At 39.2% G+C, this 19,367-nt stretch overlaps 1 protein-coding gene across 10 annotated transcripts in view; it reads right to left on the bottom strand.

Annotated features, from left to right (window-relative positions):
- Window positions 1-914: 914 nt before the first annotated feature.
- The window catches only part of CLHC1 (clathrin heavy chain linker domain containing 1), a 68,033-nt gene continuing 49,580 nt past the window's right edge, over window positions 915-19,367 (bottom strand). For 9 of the 10 annotated variants that reach the window (XM_077959610.1, XM_077959613.1, XM_015112371.3 and 6 more), the window contains 4 exons: window positions 13,804-13,978; window positions 6,384-6,586; window positions 2,856-3,035; window positions 915-1,250 (listed from right to left, as the gene is read on the bottom strand). In XM_077959610.1, the coding sequence (XP_077815736.1) occupies window positions 1,054-1,250; window positions 2,856-3,035; window positions 6,384-6,586; window positions 13,804-13,978 (755 nt within the window). In that variant the 3' untranslated portion in view covers window positions 915-1,053. The remainder of the gene's footprint in view (window positions 1,251-2,855; window positions 3,036-6,383; window positions 6,587-13,803; window positions 13,979-19,367) is intronic. The other variant, XM_077959611.1, reaches the window with a different exon arrangement.

Here is a 19,367-nt window from a genome sequence, read left to right as displayed (position 1 = left end):
CTCTTATTCTAATAGCAGCTCATTTTCATTTTTTACTTGAAAATTTTTTTTCTTTTTTTAATAACAGAGACGGGATCTCAGTGTGTTACCTAGCTGGTCTCAAACTCCTGGGCTCAAGTGATCCTCCTGCGTCAACCTCCCAAAGTGCTGGCATTACAGACATGAGCTACCCCGCCCAGCCAGCAGCTCATTTTAACCATGTTCCATGGTCCAGGCTAACATTTAGCTAGTATGCTCTGGTGTGGCATAAGGGCTAAAGGCTGTTCTGATTAATCAGGTATCTGTTCTGTTCGATTTGTGCCCATGCCATACTAATCATTAAATATTTTAAATATTACAACAGTCCACGGCACAGAACTTTCAGAATTTTCAATCAAATACTTATTCAGATACTTGAAATCATCCAAAACCACTTCTTATGACATATTTTCCATACCTATAGGTATCACAGGTCTACTTCTATGCAAAATTCGACTGGTCCTCTCTTTAAGTAATAATATGCCAAGATTCCCAGCTTTTATACTAGAAGCTTAAGCTTTGCCATATTTATATATATCAAAGCATGGGGCACATCTTTAAATCAGCAATACAAAATTACTGTACTCCAGGTTTTTGCCAGCAAGTCCAACCTTGAAATGATATCCTGCTTTTCTTGTCAAGTCAGGCTTGTAGCATTTCACATTTGGGAAGACAGTCTAATATACAGGATACTACCTGCACCTTCTTTAGTTCTTGCTATCATATTACATCATCAGAAAGTAATATATCTGGACATTAGCTTATGTCCTTAGATAAAAATGCCTACACTGTTTCGCACAAAGTTATAATCTTGGATTTTATCAAGATTCAATATAAGAAATGACCATATGGGAAAAAGGAAGCAATGGTATAAATATTTCAAAGACAAATCCAAATGTCATCATAACAAAAGTGTGATTTATTTCTGAGAGCTTACTCTAAATTTATTTATAAGTTAGTTATGTTAAAATCAGTTTGCCCAACCAGCATACATAAAGTGTTGTACAAGCTCCCTCAGCTGGTTAAGACATAGAACTACCAAAACACATGTTCCATTAGGTTAACTGCGTCATCCTCTTCAGAAATTTCTGTAACTGCAGCCTGAGATCGAAGAATAGACATGATGTCATTAGATAATTTGTCAAAGCCATTCTGTGAACATATATTTGCCACTTCTTGCCACCTTTCTGTGGAGCAAAATGAATCATTTATCATAAGACTTTCTACTGCATCTGTGGGGAAAAAAATACAATATTACAGTATGGCACTTATTTGATAATCCATACTTTAGTGATTTTTCAAAAATAGAAAAGGATATAATCTCAACTCAGTTACTGTTAAACTCTACCTGATTCCCCTAAGACTAATGATATAACATGCAGTGCTCAGTCTAGCTCATGGTAAGTATTCATGTTAGTTCCTTCTCCTCCTCCCTTATCATTAACCTCTTGATGTCTCAATTCAACCCTTTACCACTTCTCACATTGCACGTCTCCACTCATTGCCTTCTTGTTATGGTAGCAGATGTTGAAGGCTATAAGGCAGGAGCTCAGAAAGTGATGAATGTGGGCTCATTCTTATTCAAAGAGTCTATAAGGCACCACTAGAAACTATCAAATAACTGTGGACCTATAGGTGAAGTTTTCATGATTTCAAACACTTATATAAATGCCTTAGTGCTGCTAACCCAAGGACTTAAGAAACTCTTTGACAAACTCTTCATCCTGTCTCTAGATGGAGACCTCTTAATGATGGGGCTTCTATAACAAATATTTTTCTTAAGGAAATAAAATCATTTTGTTAAAGAAATTTAATATTATTTACTTTTAAAAATATCTTAGTGATCTATCAGTTTATGGAACTCATTTCTTATCTATTACCTGCATTACTTATGGTACTTCATAAAAGAGGATCACTTTTTAGAACACTGTCATCACTATAATTTTATTTCTACCATAATTATCATTTTTCTACAAAAATATTTTAGTTGATATTTGTAATGATAATTTCAAAATATAGTTATCTTCCAAAATATGTTTTCAAGTAATTTAAAATCAAGTTGTCTGCTCAACTTCCTATATTAAATTAATGAAAAGAAAATAAAAGTGAGTTTTAATTATTCTCTCTCTCTCTTTTTTTTTTTTGAGGCAGGGAGTACAGTGGCACAATCACGGTTCACTGTAGCCTTGAGCTCCCTGGGCTCAGGCGATCCTTCCACCTCTGCCTCTTGAGTAGCTGGGACTACAGGTGCATGCCACCACACCTGGCTAGTTTTTGTATTTTTTTCATAGAGACAGGGTTTTGCCATGTCACCCAGGCTGGTCTTGAACTCCTGAGCTCAAGCGATCCACCCACCTCAGCCTCCCAAAGTGCTGGGATTACAGGGGTGAGCCACCACACCCAGCCTAATCAGTTATTCTCTAATCCACAGCAGAGTTAGGTTCAGAGTGAATATCATATGTGAACACACAGACATTTGGTTTAGGAATTAAAACATATAGTTTATATCTACATAACATTTAAAATACATATAAAAGATAGCTAAATATACACATGTCAATATATATAAAGTTTTTAGTGTTAGTGATTACAATTATTGTAACATCTCCCTCAGGCTTCATAAAGATTATCTCTTCATTTTAATTCTCTCAAGAAACATATCCTATTGCCAACGGATTATTATTTACATGGCAATCTTTATATTTATAAACTCCTAAAGTTAACTCTTGCTAAGAAGGAACTCTTAGGGAAATTTGAGTTAACTCATGCATAATCATCTTGAAACTCTCCCTAAATAACCCACTACTATTTCTTCCACAACATTTTACTCTACTTACCTATCCCACCTTTATTTATTTCTTGAAGTAGCTTAATGCCAATTTTTTTCTTATCTACAGAGAACAGATGAAGTATGGCAAGACCAAAAGATAAAGATGTTTGTTTCTCATTCAACTCTTTAGTGAGACACTGAATTAATTCAATTTGGGGACATGACATTAATAGCTGCAACAGGTCATCTGAAGGCAAAAATGAAAGAACTTTATCTCAACATCCTAACATGATAAATCAACTAGAAACTAGGACTAGCTAATGTCTATACCTGCCAATCAACAGTTTTTCTAATCCTTTCAAAGCCCTCAATGACCCACTCCAACCTAAACTCAACAGTACTATCCCCTAGCCCCCCCCTAAAAAAAATCATGCTCAGCATAGCAAAAAACAAAGGAAAACTACCCATAAGAGTCTCCAAAATACAATCAAATAATTATAACGAAAAGAAATGTGGTATAATAAAAATATAGATTGGCTATCAGGAAACCTGAATTCTAATCATAGCTCCATCAGTCACTTACTCTTTTGGAACTCAGTTTTCACATCTGAAAAGCGCTAGAATTGGATATAATTTCTTTTTTTTTTTTTTTTTTGAGACAGTCTCACTGTCGCCCAGGCTGGAGTGCAGTGGTGTGATCTTGGCTCACTGCGAACTCCGCCTCCCGGATTCACGCCATTCTCCTGTCTCAGCCTCCCAAGTAGCCGGGACTACAGGTGCCCGCCACCATGCCTGGCTAATATTTTGTATTTTTAGTAGAGACGGGGTTTCACCATGTTAGCCAGGATGGTCTCGATCTCCTGACTTGTGATCTGCCCGCCTCGGCTTCCTGAAGTGCTGGGATTACAGACGTGAGCCACCGTGCCCGGCCGAAGTGGAGATAATTTCGAAGGTTCCATCTAATACTACAGTTTGTTTGTCTATATCTTGTTGCTCATATTTGGACCAAATTCTGGTGAGTATAATGTCTTTCTGTGCCTTGCACAGAAAATGCAATTCAGTAATTTTTTTCCTAAAACTATCAAGTATTTAGAAATTCAAAAATGAAAACTTTAAGAAGCCATTAGCTATTTCAAGTAGCTAGAGGTGGAGCCATATGAAGTTGCCTATATTTGACCACAAAAAAAAAAAAAAAACCAATTCCATATGGGTTAATCTACTAGTTAACCACTGAGGTAATCTAAAGCTACAATTATGAATTGTATTCTTAAATTTTTTCAAAACAAAGTCTCACTGTGCTGCCCAGGCTGGAGTGCATCACTCATCATAGGCATAATGGTTGTGTACTATATCCTCAAACTCCTGGGCTCAAGCAGTCTCCCGCCTCAGCCTTCCCAATAGCTGAGACTACAGGCATGCACCACCGTGCCCCACTCTATTTTTTTTTTTTTTTTTTTTTGAGACGGAGTCTCGCTCTGTCGCCCAGGCCGGAGTGCAGTGGCCAGATCTCAGCTCACTGCAAGCTCCGCCTCCCGGGTTCACGCCATTCTCCTGCCTCAGCCTCCCAAGTAGCTGGGACTACAGGCGCCCGCCACCGCACCCGGCTAGTTTTTTGTACTTTTCAGTAGAGACGGGGTTTCACCGTATTAACCAGGATGGTCTCGATCTCCTGACCTCGTGATTCGCCCGTCTCGGCCTCCCAAAGTGCTGGGATTACAGGCTTGAGCCACCGCGCCCGGCCCGTGCCCCACTCTATAGTCTCAAATTTGTAAACTTTGTATTAACTTCCTAAATTTTTTTAAGTAAAAATATTATTTTGGGGCCACAATAGAGGTAATTTTCAGAATAACTTTGAGAGCCTTTCAAGAACTACCATAAACATAATTTAACTCTGAAAGCCTTGGGTTTTTAAAATGTATTTAATATATAGAGACAGGGTCCCACTATGTTGCCCCAGGCTGGTCTTGAATTCCTCATATCCCTTTCGCTTACTACATTTCAAAATCCATTTTCTTTTTAAAAAATTATTATTATTATTATGGGATAAGGTCTCACTCTTGCCTAGGCAGGAATGCAGTGCCACAATCACAGCTCACTGCAGCCTAGAATGTCTGGGTTCAAGCGATCTTCCCATCTCAGCCTCCTGAGTGGCTGGGACTACAGATCCTATCCCTAAAATTTTTAAATTCTAAAAGTAATTAAAATCTATATCCCATGTCTAAACATTAACTAATATAATTCTTACCTATGGAAAAATAATAGTTAACAACACAGAAACTGAAACTGTATACTTAGGTAATGGAATATTAACTAATACCTACTATGCCAGATTCTGTCCTGTCACTACACAACCAAATCACTTACCTCTAGCTGTGCCTTAGCCTCTGTATGGAAACATACTATTTTTTTCATCTATAAAATGGGACAATAACAAAATCTACCTCATAGAGTCAAAATAAGGATTAAGTGAGATAATCCATGGAAAAAAGCCTAGCTATTATTACAATAATAGTATAGGGCATGCTGCTATTAACGAAGAAATTTGTAACTTAAAAAAAATATAGATTCTAAGAAAAAGTCAATTAATTGCTTGAAAATGACCAGATTCAACAACCACTAAAACTCCTTTTTCCTGGAAGAATGTGACCTAAAACAGCTATGTTTGGTTCCATTTTGCATCTTCTTAGAACTGGGATACACAGCCTGCAAATCAGGACGGGCAGTGGCCTGGGAGATGGGGAGATGTCAGCAATGCCTGTACTCAGAGTTATTGCCAAACTAGATCCAGAGTAAGAGATCTACTCATCCAGCTAGGGTCACCCTAAGGTCCACAGTTCTCTTAGATGACTGCTCAATTGTAATCTCAGATTACTGCTCAATTGTGTTTTAAAATTTTGAACTAAATTAGAAATTCTTCATTTCTAATGCTTATATTACACTTCAAATATATCACAGGCTGGGCGCGGTGGCTCACGCCTGTAATCCCAGCACTTTGGGAGGCCAAGGTGGGCAGATCACGAGGTCAGGAGATAGAGAACATCCTGGCTAACACAATGAAACCCCATCTCTACTAAAAATACAAAATATTAGCCAGGTGTGGTGGCGGGTGCCTGTAGTCCCAGCTACTTGGGAGGCTGAGGCAGGAGAATGGCGTGAACCCAGTAGATGGAGCATGCAGTGAGCCAAGATTACGCCACTGCACTCCAGCCTGGCAACAGAGTGAGACTCTGTCTCAAAAAATAAATAAATAAAAAATAAAATAAAATATTACAAATAAGTTATTTTTAAAAATCACATATGTAGTATTCTACTCTGTATAAATTTATCTTTAAAACTGTATATTTCCAGGACTATCTGGTTTATTAAATGTTTTTATTTTGAGGAAATACATAATATTTTTGAACATCTAGCATGAAAGCCAATCAGCTCCAGCTTACCTGTGTTCATGAAAAATTACAAAACAAATTTCCCACTTACTGGTATATATAAAATTGATTTTATAACGTAAGTTTAAAGTAGTGCCTGCTATCATGGGTAATTTTACAATTAAAGTCCAGAATTCAAATGTATACAAATGGCAGACATTTTAACTTACCGGTAGTAAAGTCCTTGAACTGCTGTATGTACTCCATGACCCTATGAGTCTGACCCTGTTTACACAAGCAAAGAATAGCTTTCTTGTGCAGGCCACATTCACTGTAGATAATCTGAGCTAAAGCCAGGCACTTGGCCTTGTTATAAGTATCCTGCTCCCCATAATCACAAATCACATCCCCAGCCTCCTCAGAAAATGTCAGTCTAGAACAAGCAGATCAATAAGACATACGTTAGAAAATTCCTGATGAGTGGCTGAGGCTGAAATATTTGAAAATTCAGCACAGTAGAACTGGATTTTCTACTGCCTGCAAGAATTCCAAGTTACAATTTAATAGGCCATTGATTATGTAGGAGAAATTAAACATATCTGAGATTTAACAACAACAACAACAAAAAATCAGTGTGTATTCCCTTGGAGGAAGACATTTTGGCTCCTCAAAAGCTCAAGTTTCAAAAAAAACCACAAACAAGATTAAAACTCTCCTAAAAAGACTGATAGGTCTAAAAATTACGAGGTAAACAAAAATGCTCTCATAATTGGGGGTCTTAATATTCTCAAGCAGTTATCGAGATTCTAAACCCTATGGAATATAAAAGCTTATTAAATATTGGTTATAGATAGTGACAGCAATTTCAGCTCATAGAGGTAGATATTGCAAGCATTTTTACCAAAAGTAAAACAGAAAGTGTGACAGCACTGTTATTTTTTAAATTTGTTATAGATTTATAAGAGGCAAGAGGGGAAAATGGACATAATTGTGCCTATTAGGAAAGACCGAAGAAGCAGTTCTTTTGAAATGGGTCAACAGAATAGATTTCACTTGTCCTATTTTAGTGTACCACCTTTATACACAACTGAAGTTAATCATCTGTTGTACTATCAGAGTAAATTCCCTAGAAACTATAAGCATAGCCAAAAGAACATCTGTGCATGATTAAAGATATCACTTCTAATTACTAATGGTATGAAAATTATACTTTATATTTTTAATTAATAGCTACAAAATAACGGCAATCGTATGATATTGGTGTCTGTATACATCTAAAAATGCTGGTAACATTAAAATGAAATCCTGAACCCCCTACACGATGTCTCTTTACTGAAAATTCAGTAAATAAAGCCTTCTGTGTTTATTGGGGTGGGCAGCAGAGGGGGGAGTCTAAATCAAAAGGCAGCTTGAGTACAAATCAATTATTTAATTAAGCAGTTCTCTGATTTCCACACTTTAATACCAAAATAAAGGTTTTAGTAGCTACAGTTGCGACAATTCCTGAGGCTGAACAAGTTAATTATTTCAGTCTATGTAGTGACTGAAATACTGTAGCAAAATCATAACGCCAGTATTTTAGTATTTATTTATCTTACTAATGCCATTTTTTTTAAGGGTCACCACCTCAGAGAAGGCCAGGGCTGGGAAGGGGGCCAGGGAAGTTCCCTCCCCCTTTTTCCCTCCAATCACCTCATCATACCCTCTTTCTGTTTTCCTAAAGTCCCCTTGTTGGGTTTTCTCACCCTTACTCCTAACTCAAAGAGGACTGTTTCTGGGACTTCTGAAAGTGGATCTGAGACCAGGCTAGCTCTGGAGAATATGAACAGCTAATAAATAAAATAAAATATGCTTAACCCCACAGTAATCTAAGACATATTGGATTATAAATTTGGTTTAAAAATTTTTAATGTCGGCCGGGCGCGGTGGCTCAAGCCTGTAATCCCAGCACTTTGGGAGGCCGAGACGGGCGGATCACGAGGTCAGGAGATGGAGACCATCCTGGCTAACACAGTGAAACCCCGTCTCTACTAAAAAATACAAAAAACTAGCCGGGCGCGGTGGCGGGCGCCTGTAGTCCCAGCTACTCCGGAGGCTGAGGCAGGAGAATGGCGTGAACCCGGGAGGCGGAGCTTGCAGTGAGCTGAGATCCGGCCACTGCACTCCAGCCTGGGCGGCAGAGCGAGACTCCGTCTCAAAAAAAAAAAAAAAATAAAATAAAATAAAAATAAAAAAAAATAAAAAATTTAAAAAAAAATAAAAAAAATTTTAATGTAAAAATAAAGGTAATATACAATCTCTAAATCCATGCATAAAATTTATTTACTGTTACTTTCTAGGATTGAGTTTGCAAAGTTAAAATTTCAGAGGATATTTATCTTCTGGGAGCAATGTCTGCAATTAAGAGAAGTAATACCAGTAAAGGATGGTTCCTTAACATTTAGACTTTGTAGACCAAGTGATTAGACTTTTCACAGGTAAGAATGACTAAGAGAGCCATGATTAGCCCATTAGGCAGGCTGCTAAAGGGCTAGCTCTATGCTGAGCTTCTGGGAATGAACTGGAAGGCTTTTTAAGGTAGCTATGTGATAGAGGCCAGATAATCAGAGGCAGAAGCCAGGAAACAGAGACTAAGTATGAAGAATGTGAATTGCCTTTAATATTCCCTGTTATATTATCTCAGGATCCTTAAAACTAGTGGCATTTCCGGCCGGGCGCGGTGGCTCAAGCCTGTAATCCCAGCACTTTGGGAGGCCGAGACGGGCGGATCACGAGGTCAGGAGATCGAGACCATCCTGGCTAACACGGTGAAACCCCGTCTCTACTAAAAAATACAAAAATCTAGCCGGGCGAGGTGGCAGGCGCCTGTAGTCCCAGCTACTCGGGAGGCTGAGGCAGGAGAATGGCGTAAACCCGGGAGGCGGAGCTTGCAGTGAGCTGAGATCCGGCCACTGCAGTCCAGACTGGGCAACAGAGCGAGACTCTGTCTCAAAAAAAAAAAAAAAAAAAAAAAAAAACTAGTGGCATTTCCTCAATGCATGTAGTCACAGAACTGCATAGTTATTAAAGAATTTAAATTCTTACAACTAAGAGGTAGAATGGGTCAAGAACCATCACTATGTGTAAGAAACTTAGTCTTATCTGAAGTGTCTTTGCACTAGAACTTTTTAAAACAGGTTTTGGTAAAGAACATACACTTTCTGATGATGTCATCAAGTCCAAACCATTTCCAGTGCTCCCTGATAAGTACTTTTTGTGGAGGGTGTAGAAACATGATCAGGCAGAGAAAGAGAGAAGGGCGCAAAGAGAGAAAAGAAGGGCATACATATGAAGAAGAAATCTCCTAAAGCAAAATTAACAGGCCAGTCACTGTGGGTCACGCCTGTAATCCCCAGCACTTTGGGAGGCCGAGGCGGGTGGATCACCTGAGGTCGGGAGTTTGAGACCAGCCTGACCAACATGGAGAAACCCCGTTGCTAGTAAAAATACAAAAAATTAGCCAGGCATAGTGGCGCATGCCTGTAATTCCAGCTAATCAGGAGGCTAATACAGGAGAATCGCTTGAAGCCGAGAATCAGAGGTTGCGGTGAGCCGAGATTGCACCACTATGCTCCAGCCTGGACAACAAAAGTGAAATTCCATCTCAAAAAAAAAAAAAAAAGTTAACTATTATGTGGACAGTAAATGAAGGTCATAATAAGAATGGGTGGGAGAAACACTTTGCACTGGTAAATAGTGCCATCAACATAGCTTTATCAAGTTGTAGAGGGGAAATGGTGGATTTGAAATGAGTGGTAGTAGGTAGTAGTATGCAAACCTACCATTTTTATGTTTGGGACATTTCTAAGTCATGACTTTATTTAGGAAGTGCTTGCTTACTAATGTCCATTTATCTCTTTATGATACCCTTCTTAAAGATGAGAGCTCTTCATTATTCCCTAGTATGTGTTCTACATCCCTATGCATTCAGAGCCAAGTAAGCACAGCCCTTATGCTGCCAGCAGCAGGCTATAACTACTAGACAGATGACAGGGAGGCCTTTCCCTACTCTGCCTTCCAATATGCACAGCCCAGCCCATCTTCACAAAGACACAGTACAAGCAGCTGCTATCTATTCTCTGACAGATCTTCGTAAGTTGTTTCGTTGTTATGGTAGACACTGTTCTGGTGCCTCATCCAGGTCCCATTTACTGAACTGGTGCCCCTTCTCCAGCTGACTACTAAGAGCTCACAGTTGCCCCCTTCTCTGAAGAATTGTCCTCAGGTGTCTGTAGCCTCCTCACCTAGAAAATTATGCCTATCCACAACCCCCAGTAGTCTACACTCAACCCCCAGGGACTGACTGATAGGGGTTACAAAAGGCCAGCCTCTTAATAAAAGGAAAGAACTCTGTGTAATGTCTATGCTCTATAACCCTCTCCCTGTGATAATGGCTAATACCAGACTTGAACTGAGTTCACATCCTGCTTGGCTCTTTTCTAAGTCCTATCCTATTTCACTCCCCTTAAAAATTTTCCTGAGGAGTAGTTTATTAGTAAATGATCTGCACCCTAATCTAAGTCTTAAGTTCTCTTCAAGGAAATAGGGGACCTGAGTGCCAAAAATATTCCTTTCTGCTCCATTATATAGCAACAGTCCTACCTGTTTATGATAATCAAGTCAGTCAAAACTTCCTGACTCACAAACACTAAAGTTGCAGACATGGGAAGCACACATTTCCTGGGATGGTTAATTTTATGCGTCAACTTGACTGGGCCAGAGGGTGCCCAAATATTTGGTTGAATATTACTCTGGGTGTGTCTGTGGGGTATTTTGGGATGAGATTAACTTTTTCTTTTTAGTTTGGAAGTATTTGTTTTCAAATTGTAATGTCAATTTTAACAGTACTAAAAAAGAGATTACACTTATTATAATGAGTTACGTAGTTTGTCAATTTTTTTGTTGAGATGACAATGTTAATATATATACTTTTATTCATCTGATAAAGATGTCATTCACACATTCTATAAAGTTTCATTTTAATTAATGGTTTCCTTCTCTGACATTAGTGCTATTACCAGAACAGGAAATTAGAAAGTATGTCAAAAGCAATGCAAGCTTTTACTCTGTGGCAACTGGCTCTGTTGTGTAGGTAATACTTAACATTCCACACTTATTTTATTCTTACACTGGGAAAAACATTCCAGTGTTTTTTGTGAGAAATCAATGAGGGAGGGGCTGAAGACTATATAAAAATCTGATTTATTATAACAGCAATTTTAAATGACCACTCTAACACAGTACATGACCTATAAGTGGTACTAGAAACTACTGATAGACTTTCAAAATAAATTTAACATAATTCGTTTAATAATTTTCTCATTTTCCCTAGTGTATACTTTTGTTGTTGTTGTTTGTTTTTTGAGACAATATCTAATTCTGTTGCCCAGGCTGGAGTGCGGTGGCATGCTCAAGTTCACTGAAGCCTTGATCTCCCAGGTTCAAGTGATTTTCCCACCTCAGCCTCCTAAGTAGCTGGGACTACAGGCATGTGCCACCACGTCTGGGTTATTTTGTTTTATTTTATTTTTTTTATAGAGATGAGGTCTCCTATGTTGCCCAGGTTAATCTTGAACCCCTAAGCTCAAGCAATCCTCCTGCCCTGGCCTCCCAAAGTGTTGAGATTACAGGCATGAGCCACCATGACCAGCCTTCAAATTTTCTTTATAAGCTAACAAAACTGATTTTCTTGTTTTGTTCAAGGCTTAACAAATTCAAAACATTTCTAAATAAAAAGTCAATGTCTGAATAAAGTGTATAATTTTGCCAAACATGGTAATTTTAGGTGCATGGGAATAGGCTCTCAGGCCCTAAGATGGGTTCTTCTTCTTCTTTTCTTTTTTTTTTTTTTTTTTGAGATGGAATTTCGCTCTTGCTGCCCAGTCTGAAGTGCAATGGTACAATCTCGGCTCACCACAACCTCTGAGTTCAAACGATTCTCCTGCCTCAGCCTCCCAAGTAGCTGGGATTACGGGCAGGCGTCACCACATCCAGTTAACTTTGTATTTTTAGTAGAGACAAGGTTTCTCCATGTTGGTCAGGCTGGTCTCCACCTCCCAACCTCAGGTGATCCGTCCGCCTTGGCTTCCCAAAGTGCTGGGATTACAGACCTGGGCTGCTGCAACCAGCCAAGATGTGGTTCTTCTTTGTGTGAAAATTGAAGACTGACTCTGCCCTACCCCAAGGTATTCACACAGGAATGTTCTATGAAAGGTCTTTACTTGCTCCCAAGCTTATAATTGTGATAGATATGTATATGAATATGTATATCCCCAGTGTCAGTGTGTACTTACAATCATTCCTACAATTGCTTTATGGTTTGCTCATAATTATGAAAAGCCAGCAGGCGGCCGGGCGCGGTGGCTCAAGCCTGTAATCCCAGCACTTTGGGAGGCCGAGGCGGGTGGATCACGAGGTCAGGAGATCAAGACCATCCTGGCTAACATGGTGAAACCCCGTCTCTACTAAAAAAATACAAAAAACTAGCCGGGCGTGGTGGCGGGCGCCTGTAGTCCCAGCTACTCGGAGGCTGAGGCAGGAGAATGGCGTGAACCTGGGAGGCGGAGCTTGCAGTGAGCCGAGATCGCGCCACTGCACTCCAGCCTGGGTGACACAGCGCGAGACTCCGTCTCAAAAAAAAAAAAAAAGAAAAGAAAAGCCAGCAGGCATAGCGATTGTTCTACTTATAGCCAGAAGTATCCACGAGGAGAAAAAAAGCTCACAGGAAAACCTAGGATTCATTTCTTAATGACCTGATAGGATTTTCACCCTTTGCAGCTGTGTAACTAGTGAGGAAAGTTCATAGACCAGAAAAGCCAAACATTTGGTTGAAATGATGCTGTTCTGTTCTCTGCTCTAGATGGGAGCCATCTTCCCGCAAATGTTACTTTAAAGGATCTCCTCTCCTTTGCCTATGTCTATTGATAACTCTTGTCAATTTCTATCACCCCGATAATAGTCAATATGAAAATAAAGTTATTTGGAATGTAGTTGTGTATTTGCTAAGAAAATTAGATTTCTACAGGAAACTAAATGCATATATATATATATATTTTAGACTGAGTCTCGCTTTGTCACCCAGGCTGGAGTGCAGTGGCGCGATCTCGTCTCACTGAAACCTCTGCCTCCCTGATTCACATGATTCTCCTACCTCAGCTTCCCGAGTAGCTAGGACTACAGCCGTGTGCCACCATACCTGGCTAATTTTTGTATTTTTAGTAGAGATGGGGTTTCATCATGTTGGCCAGGTTGGTCTTGAACTCCTGACCTCAAGTCATCTGCCCACCTTGGACTCCCAAAATGCTGGGGTTGCAGGCATGAGCTGCTGCACCTGGCCACCATGCCTGGCTAATTTTTGTATTTTCAGTAGAGACAGGGTTTCACCATGTTGGCCAAGCTGGTCTTGAACTCCTGACCTCAAGCCATCCTCCCAAAGTGTTGGGATTAGCGGCATAGGCCACCATGCCCGACCACTAAACACTTTCTGATTAATTGCATAGGGACCTGAAGTAAATGTTCAAGTAACATATTGATAAAACTATTAATATTTTTAGAACAAACAACTTTATTAACCAAATGTCAAAATTAAGTTAAAAGCTTAATTTTGCTTACCTTTGCTGTGTAACCCAATTGATAACTAAATCTAACCGTTTTTCCGATAATCCACATTTGATTCCTTCCAGGGTTAGAGCTGCATCAACAGGACATCGAAAAGCATGACTTGTGATAAAGAGGGCCTCAAAAAATAAGAGTAATGGAAGAGGCTTTCCTCTAATTTTTCCAACAGCTACAGAAAGGAGAAAATTTTCTGAGTCAAATACTTTAAGAAATAGTTTGCTTTTTCTTATTTCATATTACTATTTTCGTGCCTTTGCTTTTCTAAAACTTTAACAATCTAAAATTGCACATTTATAATTTTTAACTCATGCTTATAGATTAAACTTTATATTCTGGATAATGACTAAATATCATGGGCCATGTGAAGATGGAGGCAGAGATTGGAATGATCTGCTACAAGCCAAGGGAGGCTAAAAATCGCTGACAACCACCAGAAGCTAGGAGAGAGGCATGAAATGGAATCTTCCTTAGAGCCTCCAGAAAGAATGAACCCTTGACACCATGATTTCAGACTTCTGGCCTCCAGAACTGTGAGATAATATATTTTTCTTTTAAGTCATAGGGTTCTCCTGTTAATGAGGCCAATTTACCTCATTCTTTGGTCATAACCAAAGAAAACAAAAGGTGCAGCTGCAGATACACTGAGGATAAAATTCCTAATGCAAACTAACCTGCTCTAATGACCAATCACATGAGGCAAATATAAAACTGGACATTTAAAGGTATATACTTAGACTAACATAACCTAACTTGGAAAATAATTCAATGAGAATGACAAATTAGGATCCTGAAATTTACATGTAGATTCAGCCAGTGACCAAATAAAGTATGCCAATCCCAAATCAGCATGACTACAATTCATTTTTTATTAAGCTGTATGTACACTCAGTGTTTGAACTTGCAGGGGAGGAAGACTGTTAATTTGAATTCTTAATCCATTAGATTATTTTCCTTTTTGTGAGCAGAAAATAAATTTACCACCATATCTTATTTCCTAGATTTTTATTTAGTTCTCCTCCTCAAAGTCAAGTGAGACAGTTTAGAGAGAACAACTGGATATGGATGTCTTGGAATTTAGAGAACAAAAAGACCAGAGCCTGATATTTGCCTGGAAAGTGTAAAGGTGAAAGGCTAGAGTGAGTAAAGAGAATTAAAGTACAAGCAAATTCTACTTCCACAAGATTGCATGTTCCTCCAGGGTGAAGGAGATTCCATGAAAGGCAGGTAGGCTGGTTGTCTTGAAAAGGCTCTCTTGGAGAGGTCAGATAACCCCACCTGAGAGTCTTTGGGGGTACACACCACCAGAAGTAGCTAAAGGGGAGTCATAAGCAGCCAGCTAAAGTAATACCTCCTGAATCAATAAAAGGCACCACGGAAAGTCCCCAGTGAGGGAAGGCCCTAAAAAGCAAAGACTAAAGCAGTCAACTAGGAGCCATCATTGGGCATCTACCACACCCAAGAAACATCAAAGCCAAATGACCACTGCACCAGTTGAGTAAGACCTTTCCTGTCCCTTATATAACCCCACTGTAAAGCTGCCTAGTGATTAGAAGAGGAGGGAGCAGCAGAGTAAAGAAGAAGCAAACATGTCTCCTGAGCTTCAACAGGTTCTAGAGCCAAACCAGAGCCAAACCAGGGTAAGGGGAAAATTTTTAGATTAAACAAGAGACTGCAGTTTCTATTTAGTTTAGACTAGACTTTTCGGTACCTAAACATAAAACTATTAATATCTGAAAGTGAGTGAAAAAAAGCTATGTGACATGACCAAGATATTATCCAATAAAATAAATAGGAACGTCAACACAGTCCTTTTAAAGGGCAATGGTGAGGAAGAAAAAAGTTGTTTCTTGCTTTGTACTCTATCAAGTCTAGCTTGAACTTTAGACTCTATCATGTCTAACTGATCTATGATCCAGTTTTATAGATATCAAAGCTGGTAAAACCAGAATAAAAATTGATTCTGCATCTGATTGAGGGTCTACTAATGAAATGTATGGATTTTCACAAGATAATATATAATATCTATTTTTTAATTGTTCACAGACTTTTTAAACTTATTTCTCAACTCTCAGATATACTGTATTGTAAATAAAATTAATTCTGAATAAGTGGTGTGGTGCTAAAAATCCCTAAAGCTTGTATAGTGCTTTGAAATTATCAACTGGTCTTAACCAATAACTCTAATAAGGTGGGTATCATTAAAATTCTTAGTTTTCTTTTCTTTCTTTCTTTCTTTTTTTTTGTCTTTGAGATAGAGTCTCACTCTGTTGCTAGGCGGGAATGCAATGGTGCAATCTCAGCTCAATGCAACCTCTGCCTCCTGGGTTCAAGCGATTCTCCTGCCTCAGCCTCCCATTTAGTTGGTGCATGCTACCACACCTGGCTAATTTTTATATTTTTAGTAGAGACGGAGTTTCACCATGTTGGCCAGGATGGTCTCGATCTCTTGACCTGGTGATCCGCCTTCCTCAGCCTCCCAAAGTGCTGGGATTACAGCCATGAGCTACCACGCTCGGCCTGTTTTCTTTCTTTTCTTTTCTTCTTCTTTTTGTTTTTTCAGACAGGGTCTCACTCTGTCGCCCAGGCTGGAGTGCAGTGGTACGATCATGGCTCACTGTAGTCTTAACTTCTCAGGTTCAGGTGATCCTCCCACTTCAGCCTCCTGGGTAGCTGGGACTATAGTCATGTGCCACCACGGCTGGCTAATTTTTTTGTATTTTTTGCAGTGACAGAGTTTTGCCATGTTGCCCAGGCTGGTCTTGAACTTCTGGGCCAAGCAATCTGCCTACCCCAGCCTCCCAAAGTGTTGCTATTACAGGCACGAGCCACCACACCTGGCCAACATTCCTGTTTTTCAAGTAATAAAACTGAATTTCAAGTAGATAAAGTAGCTTGCTCAAAGAACACAATGCAAGTGTATACTAAAGATAAAATTGAAACAAAGGTATTGTGCCTCCTACCCAACATTTTATAACATTCTATCCTCTTCATGTTTTGTGATAAGTTAAATATATATACATTTACACACACATATGATGGCAGAAGATTTCTTAGGCCAGGCATGGTGGCTCAAACCTGTAATCTCAGCACTCTGGTAGGACGAGGCAGGCAGATCACAAGGTCAGGAGTTCGAGACCGGTCTGACCAACATGGTGAAACCCTATCTCTACTAAAAATACAAAAATTAGCTGGGCGTGGTGGCACGTGCCTTTAATCTCACCTACTCAGAAGGCTGAGGCAGGAGAATCGCTTGAACCCAGGAGGTGGAGGTTGCAGTGAGCTGAGATCGCGCCACTGCACTCCAGCCTGGGCGGCAGAGTGAGATCCGTCTCAAAAAAAAAAAAAAAAAAAAAAAAAAGATTTCCTATACCTACTATAGATTAACAAGATTAAGGGCAATTCAATTAGACTTTCAGGTAAAGATGGCAGACTGAACACACACATTCAATTCTAGTTCATTAAAATCATTAAAATAATAGTAAAGGGATTTCATAAGAACAAATTTAAAAGGAAATAACAAACAAAATTCTGAAAACCAGAAAATAGAGAGTGGAAACTAGCATAGGAGAGCCTTAAAAGTTTGATTCCTGGCTGGGAGCGGTGGCTCACACCTGTATTCCCAACACTCTGGGAGGCCGAGGCCGGCAGATCACAGGGTCAGGAGACGGAGACCATCCTGGCTAACACGGTGAAACCCTGTCTCTACTAAAATTACATAAAATTAGCCTCTACTAAAAATGCATAAAATTAGCCGGGCGTGGTGACAGGCACCTGTAGTCCCAGCTACTTGGGAGGCTGAGGCAGGAAAACTGCATGAATCTGGGAGGCGGAGCTTGCAGTGAGCCAAGATTGCACCACTGCACTCCAGCCTGGACGACAGATGGAGACTCTGTCTCAAAAAAAAAGTTTGATTCTTAAACTACCAATAAGGAAAACCAAGAAGAAGCAATCCAGTTCACACCAAACAACACAGAAAGCCTCAGGAATTGCCAGCACCAGGAACCTCTGTAATGAAATGAGCTGAAACTAGAAATCTTGGCTGAAAGGCTGTTTAAAAAGCTACCCCTCACCCAGTCAGATGATACCCCCTTCCAGTACCTAGAAAAAGCTGAGGATTATTCTCTGAAAAAAATAAAACAAAAGGTGTCTACATGAAGACAGCAGACACAGTTGAGGGTAGAAATGCCAAACTATTAATACGCCTTTTTTGAATTTCCAGAGAACTTTCTTCATATTACTAGAATCACACTACATATAAGCTCCATGATGCAAATCATTTTTGCAGGTTTTATTTTCTGCTACATCCACAGCACCTAGAACAATGCCCAGCGTATATTAGATAATCAATTTTGTTGAATGAAGAGTAAATGAATAAACAAATGAATGAGTTGGTTCCACACTTGTCTGTCTCTTTATCTCTCTTCCCAGTAAGTCCTTTATCTCATTGAAAGGATTAGGTCTTACTAATCTTTGTATCTTAATACCTAGGTCATAACAGTTTAAGCTACAGTTAAAAATAGTCTATTTATTAAAATTTTCTGAAAATGTTATAGGAATGTACTTCTGTGAACATTATTTTATTGGAAGCTCTGCTTCTACCAATGATATCTTTGAGCTTTAATATGTCTTAAAAACTAGGTTTTATACAAACTTTTAAAAACAGAAAGCAACTGTCTAAAAAATAAGTATTTTAAGATTTAAGTAATTTTAATCGATTCTAAGCTATCAAACTTCGGATGGGCCTTTAAAGATCTAAGACTCTGAAAACGTGACAGTGTGGCTCACATGGACTACTATTCCTGGCTATATCTTTCCCTCTCCTTAGATAAAATAAAACAACCTACATCCACATGGGAATGAAGTTTGAATTTCAGTTATGTATGTGATTCAGGAAGCCAAAGCCAAGAAATTAACGAAGATCAGTTTAAGGCTGTGAAACATCAGAGACCAGGCAGAGACAAACATAAAGCCTTTCCAGAGAATACATAGTAATCCCACAGTGGGGGAGAAATTACGTTCACAATATTATCAATGTAAAAAGCTTACAATATTATAAATAAAAATTATCAGTCACACAAATCAAAGCGCATCCATGAGCAAGAGTTAGGATACCCAATAATCTGGATAATTTATATACTTCAGAACTACACACAACTGACTATAAAAGAAAGTATAAAATATCTATGTTTGGCTGAGCACAGTGGTTCACGCCTATAATTCCAACACTTCAGGAGGCCAAGGTGGGAGGAATGCTTGATTGAGCCCAGAAGTTTGAGACCTGCCTGGACAACACTGTGAGATGTCATCTCTACAAAAACAACAACAACAACAACAACAAAACACATTAACCAGGCATGGTGGGAGTGCCTATACTCCCAGCTACTTGGGAGGCTGAGGTGGGAGGATCACTTGAGCCTAGGAGGTCAAGGTTGCAGTGAGCTGTGATCACACCACTGCACTCCCACCTGGATGATAGACTGAGACCCTGTCTCAAAAAAAAATTATATATTTAAAATTATTAGAAATATAAAGGTAGAAATGGAAGCCATAATAAAGAG

The sequence above is a fragment of the Macaca mulatta genome, chromosome 13 (genome assembly GCF_049350105.2).
Source record: "Macaca mulatta isolate MMU2019108-1 chromosome 13, T2T-MMU8v2.0, whole genome shotgun sequence".
Lineage (NCBI taxonomy): Eukaryota > Metazoa > Chordata > Mammalia > Primates > Cercopithecidae > Macaca > Macaca mulatta.
Note: the sequence above shows the minus strand (reverse complement) of the source record. Positions and strands in the feature narration are given on the sequence as shown.